Raw genomic sequence first — 12,461 nt, 5'->3', positions numbered from 1 at the left:
CCAGTCTTTAGGACTTGAAGCAAAGGATTTAGCATTAGTCTTAGTTTATTTCCTACCTATCATTCATTATTGCCTTTAGAGTCTAGATAGCCACAAACGTACAACTGCACTATCATCAGTCATTTGCCTGATTTGCTTGCCAATTTTTGTCTTGATCCAAATAACACTTTAAGATGGATATAGCTTCACACTCATCATATCACAAGTTTTATTTACTACAAGGAAATACATATTGAATGTCCTGCATCGAGATGAAACAAGAGAAAGGAATGGTATATAATTTTTGATTCATGGGTTATTGAATAACTTGGGTTAATTATTTTGAACCCATGGTATCCGTTCAAAAGTTACTCATACCTGTTTGTGGGCTCGGGAGTTACAAATGGTATCAGAGCGAATCTTGCGTTGTTTGTACACGGGGTGAATCTGTGACTAGTGCTAAGTGCTATATTCGACGGGGTAAGCATATGACCAGTGGTCTTATGGTTCTGACCTTGGAAGAAAATGCGAAGAAGATAAGTGTTGTGTGGGTCTAAGTGCCACATGAGCGGTCTTATGGTTCTGACTATGCAAAATTATGTAAGGAAGTTCAAAGAAATCAAGTGCAGTATAGGGCTAAGTGCCACATTGATGGGATGAGTAGTGCTGTTACTCGAGTCGAATCGAGTCTTGTATTTGACTCGTGCTTATATAGAGCTAGGCTCAAGCTCGCTTGACTAAACAGACAGCCTTGAAGTGTGCTAAAACTTGACTTGCCAAATGGGACATGTGAATCAAATTCGAGCTTGTGCTCGACTTGTTTATCACAAACTAGCCGAGCTTGCACGAGTTCGAGCTCGAGCTCGAAATATCTGTCAAATAGTTTTAATGTCAATTTAGGAAACAAACGCCACACCTGTCCAAAAGTTAACCAAACTTGCTAAGTTGACAAATACACAAACTCCAACCAAATTCCATTCGAGGCAAACATCCATAAGACCATAACAAGATTTGATCAATTCTTTTCAACTAAACAAATACACAAACTACAGCCAAATAACTATATAAAACAATGCTAGATAACTAAAAATTTGACCAAGAAAGGTCTAGCTTCACAAATCGCAAGAAAGGTCCAGCTTCACAAGTCTAGCTCCACAAACCACAAGAAACGTCCAGCTTTATTTCAGGAAACAAATTCAACAAGAAACAAAATCACATATTCCAGAAAATAGCCTTTAGATGTTAGAAAGATCAATTTCTTCAATTGTAGATGATTCAGGAACATTGAATGGTTCCTACAAAATGAAAACAAGAAAGGTACAACTTTTAACAAGGTAAAATGAGGTACCAAAATAAACCAGTAAGAGAAGACATATTTTACTTACACGAGACTTGTTTTTTAACTCATGAAGATTGCGGATCAAATCATTGCCACAAAGTAGCATTTGCACATTTTCAACCGACATAGAAGCACGCCGATCATTGATTCTATATGAGCTGCTAACTCTCATACCTTTGCATGATTATAGGAAAAATTAGTGATAGAAGTTATATCGTCCAAGGGTCCTTCGGTGAAGGATAAGACCTACTGCCTCTTTCTAATTTCCTTCCCAAGAGCCAACTTCTTTTGTAGACAATTTTTTAGGTGACACTTGTGTTGAAAAGTGGCTCCAGATGTACTTTTGGCAAACAGCTCCTTGCAGTGATTGCACTGCACTTTCAATGTTCTACTGGCCTACTTTACTATTGTCATATCCTCCCATATTGTTGACTTCTTTTTCCTTTGCTTTTTGTCAAATGGTTTTGCTCCTTCATCAGAACTTTTTTGCTCTGTTTCTGCTCCTTCATTTGGCTGCTCTAAAATATCTCAATCTAGCTCTTCTTCGCTCATCTCATCAGCATTTTTCTCCATCTCAAGTTCTTGATCTACAACTTCTTTTCAAACCTCCATAACAGGATTTGATGATGATCCTTGGTGTGAATGAAATGAAAGACTGTACATACCTATTTTTTTAAACGAAAAAAAACCAATCAATTTTTTGTTAGCATGATCCAAAAAAGTAAGGAAAATAGCTGTGTATTGTCATTAATTATGAATTGCCATTTCAGTCACATAAAATTATGCATTGCATAACTGAGTTAGACTTTCTATGGTAGACAAAGTAGCTGTAAAGTAATTGGCCACAAATTGAATAGTATAAAAAAGTTTGCATAGCCAACATCCTCAAAATAGAGGAACATTTATGAAATTCCACAAAATGAGTGGAAGGAGCATAAAGAACAGCAATAACGAACATTTATGAAATTTCACAAAATTATTTGGCTAAGTAAGAAAAGATTATATAAAGTCCAGAAAAATAACCCAAATACTAACCCTGATGAGATTTCGGTTAGAAAATAACTTGTCATCCTTAAAAGTCTAAGGCCTCTAGTTATCAATGTTCATAAAAAGTTCATCTAAAATTGCAAAAGGGATATTTAACATGAAACTTTCTTGTGCCATGCCTGGGAAAACTACTATTAAAATTAAAATGCTACTTCAGACACCTAGGCATCACCAAAATTATGTAGCTTCAAAATTCATTTCTATCCAACTTCATGTCTACTAAAAACTTTTCCAAGCACCATTGAATAGTAGAAAGATTTTATAGGCAACTTGATGTAGTCAAAAATTTTCAGTAATGAGGACTAATAATAGAACTAAAGTTAAAATACTGTAGGCTATAAAAGAAAGTCAGGTAGAGCAAATATGCTAGGCAAACACACTAGGTGTAAGTATGGAACAAAACTCATCAAAATCCTGGAGGCAACGATGTAGGAATGAAGTTCAAACAATTTATTAGGGACACCTTCTCAACAAATTGCAAATCATGCTAGATAGTGCATTTAGGGAGGAAACTCGAATAAGTTATGTAAAAATTAACACTCAAGGCCTTAATCATTAGCGCGCACACACACGCACACACATATATGTGTATATATATGAAAGATTTAGATTTGTTATGTGATATAATTTATTTATACAAATGTTCATTAACACTCAAAGCACCATTGTATCCAAAAATTCTACTTACTAGAAATCTTGCATAAGTAAGAAAATTTCTACTTATCAGAAATCATGGTGGTTTTGTGAACCAGCCAAATTGGACTGGTTAGTGGTCACTGGTCAATGGTTGCTTGCAGTGATTTTTGTTGGAGATTGGAAAGCAAAAATGGCTAGAGGTCCAAGGTTGCAATGATTGGTCTTGGCAGTGAAAAATGGAGGACTTCACAGTGGTTGTGGTTACCATGACAAATGGAAAACTTCCTTAGTTCCTCGTGATTGTTTTTGGTGGAAAGCAGAGACGACTGGGCATCCAAGGTTGCGGTGATGGATAGAGGTGGCTGCGACTGGTGGTTCAATGGTGGTGCAGATTGTTGGTAGTTGTGGACTGTGACGGATAGGCGAAGATGCGGAGACTGAGTGAAATCGAAGAAGAAGAATGATGAAACAAAACCCTAAATCTGAGTTTCTATTCCTTTGACTTATGAAATGACATATATATCCTTCCTTATCGAACCCAAATGAACTACTTGAATAACAAACTATTCAAGCTTGCTCGACTCGTTAATGAATCGAGTATATTTCTAGCTTAGACTCTACTCATTTACTAAAAATGATGAGCCGAGTTTGAGTCTTATCGAGTTGAGCTCAATCAAGTTTTCGAGCTGCTCATTCTATTTAACAGCACTAGGGATGAGTTTATGACCAGTGGTGTTATGATTTCAACTATGCAAAAAAGTGCCAAGGAACTGAATGCTATGTAAAGCTAAGTTCCACATTCCACCAGGCCATGCGAGTTAAGTGTGACATTCCACCAATGGTATTATGGTTCCAACTATGCAAGAAAGTGTAAAATAGTTAAGTGTTGTGTAGGGTTAAGTGCCACATTTGACCAACGATGTTATGGTTCCGACCATGCAAGATTATGCGAGGATGTGCGAAGGAGTTGAATGCCATACAGAGCTACGTGCCACATTCGACAAGGTGAGTCTATGACTAGCAGTGTTATGGTTCTAACTATGTAAGAAAGTACAAAGAAACTAAGTGCTATGTAGAGCTAAGCGCCATATTCGACTAACAGTGTTATGGTTTTGCCTATGGAAGAAAGTGCAAAGGAACTAAGTGCTGTGTGAAACTAAATGCTGCATTCAATTAGGTGAGTCTATGACCAGCGCTGCAGCTATGGTTCCCACTGTGCAAGATAGTGCAAACAAGCTAAATGCAATGCGGGGCTAAGTGCTACATTCGACCAGATGTGTTATGGTTTCGACTATGCAAGAAAGTGTGAAGGATCAAAGTGCTGTGCAGGCCTCATTTGACCAATGGTGTTATGGTTCTGATTATGCAAGGAAGTGTGAAAAAGCTAAGTGCTATGGGAGACTAGGTGCTGTCGCACCCCATTTTTTGCGATGGAAAATAAGGTGTTTACAAAAGATGTGATTTTTATTTAAGAATAAGTGAAAAGGACCTAGAATAGGACTTTAAAAAATGTGACAGTTTGGGTCCAAAATTTAGTCTAAAAGGGTTTTTAAGAAAAAATAGGAGTCGCCACTTGGTATTGAATTTTGGGTGTACCAAGTCACCCTAAAAATATTTTTGACAAAAATAAAATAAAATAAAACCCTTTTCGACAACTCCAGGTTTTTAAAAAACAAGAGAAAATGAGTTCGGGAGTCACGGTTGAAGAGAGGGAAGGTAAAGGTTCGATTAACTCAAACCTAAGGCACCCTTTCAATCTAGTCTAAGTTAGTTGCGAGGTTTAGTCAAAATTTTCCTAATCTAACCCTTAATTTTATCACGTTTGGATGTTTCCTACATGGATGCAAATCTAAATTTATAAAATATCGAAAGGGACAAAATATCCATTCAAGGGTTTAATTGATACCAATCGCATTAATTGCGAAGGCCAAAATAATTCCTTGAAGAAGTCACGAGCATGCATGACTGAAATTCAAAGAAAAGAAAAGAAACTTAAATTATATATCTAGATATAAGTGGCCAAAGAATAGGAAATGCAATATAAAGGGTATGGGAGGCAAAAACTCATGACATAATTTTCTTATATAAGGATTAATGGGGTATTTAAACTAAAAAGTTATAATCACCCATTTGCCATGCTTGAAGAATAATTTACCTAACATGAACAAGCAAATGAACTTACTTATTTTACAATTTCTTAAATGAGGTGCAATCCTAAATGATATGATTAACATATATAGAAGATAGCGGATAATATAATAGGCAATATCATGCAAATGAGAAAAGATCCTAAAAATAAAAAATATACATGAAAATGTAATGAATATCACACAAAAATGAATCTACGCACGAACGATCTAAGGGTCTAGCGTTGGACTAGCCCATTTCTAAAAATCCTTACTAGCGTTGGACTAGCAAGTAAACGGAGGGAGAAGCCACAACTAATATTGGACTAGTGTGGTGACGTCATGCATTCTTAATACATAGTAAGACAAATAAGGCATAAATTAAAACAAATAAATATGTAAGAGCACGTAGCACATAACACATAAACATAATATCTAGTTGCAAAAATCCTAAGAAAAGCGGATAAAACACATAACACGCAAAAACCTACCTATTACAGTGGGGAATATAACTACAATCTAAAATGGGGAAATAAAAAATCCTATCTACCCGATCTATTACAATAGGGGACCTAATTACAATCTAAATGGGAAAATATAATAAAACAAATCTAGTTATCCTATCTATTACATTTTTGAGGTATTTAAATGTCTCTCAAATAATTATAAAAATTAACTAAACAAATATAAGAAAATTTGAATGAACATTTAAATCAAATAAATAAAACATATAAACATATAGGAACACGTAGAAGCATATAAGAGCACGTAATTGACATTAAAATAATAATAATAGGGGTACCTCCCTTTTGAAGTAGTGACTAAATGGAGTCAGATTACCCAATTTATACTCAAAATGAACAAAAGAATCATTACACCAATTTAATTGAAAACAATAATAATGATAAAAATACTAAATTCACATTAATATGTCAAATATAAAGAAACTTAAGAACATCTAAAAATTACAAGTTAAATATATTCAAAACTAACATAATTAGCTACTAAAGAAAAGAAATAATCATAACAAAAAGAGTCAAAATTCACTAGGAACTAAATTGCAGAAATTGAAAAACTTTTTGGGGTTAAAAATATAATTTTTCCAAAGTTTAGAGGCCAAAATGAAATGGAAGATAAAGTTCAGGGACCAAAGTGCAATTAATTTAAGAACCTAAGTGAAAGAAATTTAAAATGTTCTGGGCCACAGTAAAACTACTCCAAAGATCAGGGGCTAAAGTGAAAATTTTGGTTTCTGATTTGGGCAAGAAAAAGGCATCGGGCCTTTCTTTTTGTTGTTGCTTGGGCCGGAATTCCTAAACCCAGCCGAAAGTCCAAGAGAAACGAGCAAGCCAGCCCGTCTTTTTATCACTCAAGCCCAATCAAAAAATGCATGGACTCTGTCCTCCTAGTCCAAACCGAAATCCAAAAGAAATAAATCGAAACCCATCCCAAAAATAACCACAAGCCCACCTAAAAAAAAATTAGCCCAAACCTTTTTTTTTTCTCTTCTTTTCTTTTTCTTTCATTCTTTTCTCTTCTTCTTCTTTTTCTTCTCCTTCCCTTTCGTTTCTTCTCCTTCTTGTCTGGCCTGGCCAGCTGAAGCTTCTTCAGCCACAGCTACTTCTCCGGTCGCAAAAAAAATTATCAAAATACACACCCCAACTCGATTTTTCGCGTAGATTCCATTTTTTAAGTTATTTTTTACAAAAAAAAATGACCTCAAAGTGGCCAAAATAACAAAAGACAACCCAGTTTTTATTTTTTCAAATCACTATATTTTCACTAAAAATCATAAAAATTATACCATAAAACTCCTTACAACTTCTACAATACAACTATGATTTTAATTTGACAAGAAAACAACATCAAAAGCCTAAATTAAAGCAAAAAAACCCCTAAATGAAGAAAAATACTTCAATGCCTGTAAAGCTCAAAACTCCAAAAATTTTAGATAATTCAACATTTTCGGACCTTGTGCCAGCTACAATCACCTATTTTGACGAAAATATGCACAATGGATTCACTAACTTAACTCATATTTTCATTGTGGCATTTTATCAAACAAAAATAAGGCATTTACAAGGCCATTTCTCTTTTCTTAATTTTTGTTCATGGCTTATTCCGAAAAAATACAACAACACCAGCAACCAATTTATTTCACAAAACCCACAAAACTATTGATCATCAAAGTCGAAGAAAAGAAGAAAAAAAACCGAACCTGTTTGCATTAAATAAGGATCAACTAAATCTTTGCCAAATTTCCAGGAGCTATCTCGTTGGAATCAAAACAAAAAATAAAAGGAGAGACTTACAACGGTTTTACAATGGGGATTATTATGGCAGTGGTGGTGGTAATGGCACTAGCAGCGGCTTTCATCTGGAAGCCTGGAAGAAGCTCTCAACTGAGAGCCCTCTTTTCTTTCCTCTGTCAGTGTTTTTTGTTGGGAGCTCCAGGAAAGGCCGAAGTAGGGAGAGAGAGGAGCATTCCCTTTTTTTTCCCTTCCTCTGTTTTTGTCCTCTGCCCGTTGAGAGAAATCAGCCAAGGCCGAGAGAGAGTTTTTGAGGGAGGAAAAGTGTAGTGTTTTCTTTTTTTTGGCTTGTCTTGTCTTGTGAGAGAGAGAGCTGAGAGATGTATATTGGGGCCAAAAGTGGAGTTTGTGTGTTTGGTAAGTCAAAATGATGGTTTTCCAAATAACAAGAAATATGCATGAAATAACATGATGAATTTTTACCAAAATGAGAAGAAAGGTCAAATAAGGATGGAGCGTAAAAATGGGTTAATCGTGGTTTTGTTGAAACAAAAATGATTAGGATGATTTTTTATTTCTTGATTTTCTTCTTTCTTTTTTTTTGTTTGTTTATTTTTCTTTTTCCTAAAATAAACCTGCAAAAATGAGAAAAATACACATTAAAATGTAAGAAAATAAATAACTCATTAAATAGAAAAAATTCAAGAAAATATTAAAAATTAACAAAAATTTAGTGTCTACAACTTGCTCCTCTTTGTCTAGAGTTTCGAAAAAACTCAAGACAAAGACATAGACACCAAAATGCTCACCTGCTTCTTCTACCTGCACCTGAGCTAAAACAATCAAGCCAACATTTGGCTATAATTGTTGGGCAAAAATGATGCAATAATGTTACAAAAGACGTGACCGAACTCATATAGAGTTGCCTACGTATCCCGCCATGGAAATCAGGTCAAACGTAGTTCGAATACAAGTGAACCACAATGAAACAAGTACATTGACCATCTGTGATTTTTGCAAAGTCAAAGAAATCTGAGCTCTCAGAACTTCTAAACATGAAATACAAAATGAATGATAAAACACAATTATTAATCAAATTGTCAAGAAAAGTGGGTTGTCATGATTTAGAAAAGATGCGCGGAGAGGTGCCATTACGCTCCAAGAAGGGATGTAGAAGAGTACGCGGTGGACGCTGAGACTCGCTAACAGAAAATTAAATTTGATTGTCCGGAAATAACAGATTGGTGGGATATGACCCAAGCCCAATAAAATAAAACGGTCAGTGGGATTAAACCCAAACCTATCGAGGTTGGTGAAAACGGTCAGTGGGATAAAACCCGAACCTGCGGAGATTGGTGGGATAAAATCCAACCCCAACAAAAATAAAAACGGTCAGTGGGATAAAATTCGAACCTGCCGATGTTAATGGGAGAAAATCCAAATCCAACAAAATAAAAATGATCAGTGGAATAAAATCCGAACCTGCCGAGATTGGTGGGATAAAATCTAAATTTAACAAAATAAAAACAGTCAGTGGGATAAAATCCGAACATGCTGAGGTTGGTGGAATAAAACTCAAACCCAACAAAATAAAAAAGGTCAGTGAGATAAAACTCGAACTTGCCAAGATTGGTGGGAAAAAATCCAAACCCAACAAAATAAAAACGGTCAGTGGGATAAAACCCGAGTCTGCTGATGTTGGTGGGACAAAATCCAAGGCCAACGAAATAAAATGGTCAGTGGGATAAAATCCGAGTCTGTCGAGATTGGTGGGATAAAATTCGAGCCCAACAAAAATAAAAATAATCAGTGGGATAAAACCCGAGCCTGCCGAGGTTGGTGGGATAAAATTCAAATCCAATAAATATAAAAACGATCAGTGGGATAAAACTCGAACCTGCTGAGGTTGGTGGGATAAAACCCAACCCAATAAAAATAAAAAAAGGAAGAAATGAAAACATAAGTTCTATGCTATCGAACTGATAGATCAGAGTGCATGTTGCTCAAAAGGTAATAATCCAAGAAAAACTTACTTGGTGGACTTACAACTCTTTTGATTTTTCGAACTTCAAAAGAAAGGGAATAATGATTTTTCTCTTCTTTATTCAGAAATGTACAGCGGAGCTTGGAACTCAATCCTTCTACCGTTTGCCCCAGTGTGAATCATGCTCAACTAAACCAGTATTGTGTCATATAGTTTTTCCTGGAAAAAGGAAAAAAGGAAAAGAAACAACTGTGATAGAAACACTGCCACCACCATGTGATCCCTTTGCCTTGAGAGCCGTGTAAACATGAGTTTCAATATCGACAAATCGCTCCCTTAGGTTCGGTCGACAACCCCTCCAAAATCTTTGCAATTGTCAAATGTCAATTATCCATGCTTTATTATCATAGGACTTTCAATTTCCTGACTCCTTTGGGACAAATTATAGGGGATTGTCTTTTGAGTAAGGCACAATAAATGAGAAATATAAACAATTGAAATTTGTATTATTTATCATGCAATAATGCTGATATGAAATAAACAATTATACATAATAAATAAATAAAATAGTAAATAGAATAGTAAAATAAAATTGTTGAATTTATGAACATAGGTCCAAGGATCAAAAGTTGAATTCATATTTAGAGGACGGCCTTTGATGAAGAGAAATGCTCCATCTGACCCCTTCGACGTCATCCATTTTGGAATTCATTATCGGCAAAAAAACAACAATATAAAAGAGACCCAAATCAACATAGTCACCAGCTTTCAGACCTCAGCATCTTCTTCTGCGTTCATGATCCTCTTGTATTTCAAAACCCTACCTCAGCGCCCTTTCGGGTTTTCACTAAGGTTACCCTCACCCTTTTTTCTTTTTCTTTCTTTTTTTTTGTTCTTTTTTTTCATTTTTTTGTGTTCTTTTTTTTTCGTTCTTCTTTCGTTCTCTTTTTTTTTCCTTTTTTTCTTTCTTTTTTTTTATTAGAAGGTGCGCTTTCAGGTTTTTATCTTGAGACATAGACAAGACAATTAAAACCCCAACTGTATCAATCCAGTCATATTTTGAGAATTTGTGACATCAGTGAGATAATAATCTCTGACAATTTCAGAAAAGTTGTATTTACATCATTTGCCAATTAATTAAGAAAAATTTTCCTCAAAGTACTGCAAAAGATGAAAGTTGACAATTTTGGCTCTTGTGATTAGAATTGGATAGAGTAATAAAGGAAAGTTTAAAGGTTGAAACGCTTGAAAGGCTTGACAGGGGATCATATGATGGCTTTGCAATCATTTGAGATAGCATTCTTTAGAAAAACTTGCTCCGGTCTAGGGTTGGAAAAAGATAAAATTTTGCCCCAATTTAATTCTAACCAAATTTCTCTATTTTCTTTTTTTTTCTTTTTGCTCTATTTTTCTTCTTCTTTTTTTTTTCTTTTTTTATTTCTCTTTTATTTCTTTTTTTTCAATGAAACAAAATTGCCCCAATATAGGGTTAGTGATCTTAAGGGACTGCCAAGCGAAAAAAGAAGCTGATTCTGAAAAGTCAAAAGGAAAAAGTTAGAGATAGGATATCGAAGTGGAGAAATGGGAGAGAGTTTGCCTTAAATCCGTCTATTGCAGTAATTTTAAAGGAAAATTTTTATAATCAAATGAAAAACTTTTTGCACATATCTGCATTGATTGGTTGGAAAAAAACTTGACCGTTCATTTTCATAAGGATAAGCGCTCCTCCGGATAGCACTTTCTTAATAATGAATGGTTCTTGCCAATTGGGAGCAAACTTTCCTTTAGCCTCCTCTTGCATTGGAAGAATCCGTTTTAAGACCTTTTCTCCAACTTCAAACAAACAGGGCTTAACCTTTTTGTTGTAAACCCGAGTCATTCGTTGCTGATAACATTGTCCATGACAGACGGGATTCAACCTCTTTTCATCAATTTGAGACAACTGCTCATAGCGTTCCCTGATCCATTCAGCATCTTCTATCTGAGCTTCCATTAAAATGCGTAAGGAAGGAATTTCAACTTCTGCAGGCAATACTGTTTCCATTCCATACATAAGAGAGTAAGAAGTTGCTTCGGTAGAAGTACTGATAGTAGTTCTGTACGCCATCAATGCATAAGGCAGCTTCTCATGCCAATCCCGGTATGTTTCAGTCATCTTACGAATGATCTTTTTCAAATTCTTATTTGCGGTTTCAACGGCTCCATTCATCTGAGGCATGTAAATGGCAGAATTTCGATGTCTGACCTTAAACTGTTCACATAATCTATCCACCATGTCATTATTGAGGTTCTTAGCAATATCGGTGATCAATGTCTCTGGTACGCCAAAACGACAGATGATGTTATTTCTCAAAAAATTTGACACCACTTTTTTAGTCACATGCTTATAGGATGCAGTTTCAGCCCATTTGGTGAAATATTCAATCCCCACTAGAATGAATCGATGCCCATTTGAAGCAGGAGAATCAATTACTCCAATCACATCCATTCCCCAGATCGAACATGGCCATGGAGTTTTGTAGGGGGAGCACGTATGACATCACCATGTATCTGACATTTGACATATTTTTTGACAAAATCTATACAGTCATGCTCCATTGTAAGTCAAAAATACCCTGATCTCATGATCTTCTTAGCCAATAGATGCCCATTCATGTGTGACCCACAAACCCCACTATACACTTCCTTCATCATATAATCAGTTTTCTCTTCATCAATGCATCTCAGAAGGCCCAAATCAAATGTTTTCTTGTATAGCACTTCTTCGTTCAAGAAGAATCTTGATGACATTCTGCACAAGAAACTTTTTACGACAGAATCAGCATCAGAAGGGTAGGATCCCATTTTCATGAATGCTTTAATGTCATTGTACCAAGGGCGAACATCAGAGACCCTTTCCATAACCAGACAATGCGCTGGCCTATCCTGAAGTCGAATCTGTATAAGCTCAATTACTAGCTCATTTGAATGTTGAATCATCGAAGACAGAGTGGCTAAAGCATCAGCAAAAGCATTGCGAGTGCGGGGAATATGTCTGAATTCTAAATTCCTGAATTTGCTGGCGAAGCTAAGCAAGTTACAATGATACAACATGATTTTTG

At 35.5% G+C, this 12,461-nt stretch overlaps 2 protein-coding genes across 2 annotated transcripts; both read right to left on the bottom strand.

Moving 5' to 3' along the window:
- Window positions 1–1,214: 1,214 nt before the first annotated feature.
- LOC113696662 (uncharacterized) lies at window positions 1,215–11,848 on the bottom strand. The gene is made up of 3 exons (XM_027216043.2): window positions 11,206–11,848; window positions 1,365–1,492; window positions 1,215–1,274 (listed from the first exon to the last, which is right to left on the bottom strand). The coding sequence occupies exons 1-3, from the start codon at window positions 11,846–11,848 to the stop codon at window positions 1,215–1,217; spliced, it is 831 nt and encodes a 276-aa protein (XP_027071844.2).
- A 116-nt stretch (window positions 11,849–11,964) lies between these two features.
- On the bottom strand, window positions 11,965–12,453 carry LOC140009823 (uncharacterized). The gene has a single exon (XM_072056154.1). The coding sequence runs from the start codon at window positions 12,451–12,453 to the stop codon at window positions 11,965–11,967; it is 489 nt and encodes a 162-aa protein (XP_071912255.1).
- Window positions 12,454–12,461: the final 8 nt, after the last annotated feature.

This window comes from Coffea arabica, chromosome 6e, assembly GCF_036785885.1.
Source record: "Coffea arabica cultivar ET-39 chromosome 6e, Coffea Arabica ET-39 HiFi, whole genome shotgun sequence".
Classification (NCBI taxonomy): Eukaryota; Viridiplantae; Streptophyta; class Magnoliopsida; order Gentianales; family Rubiaceae; genus Coffea; species Coffea arabica.
Note: the sequence above shows the minus strand (reverse complement) of the source record. Positions and strands in the feature narration are given on the sequence as shown.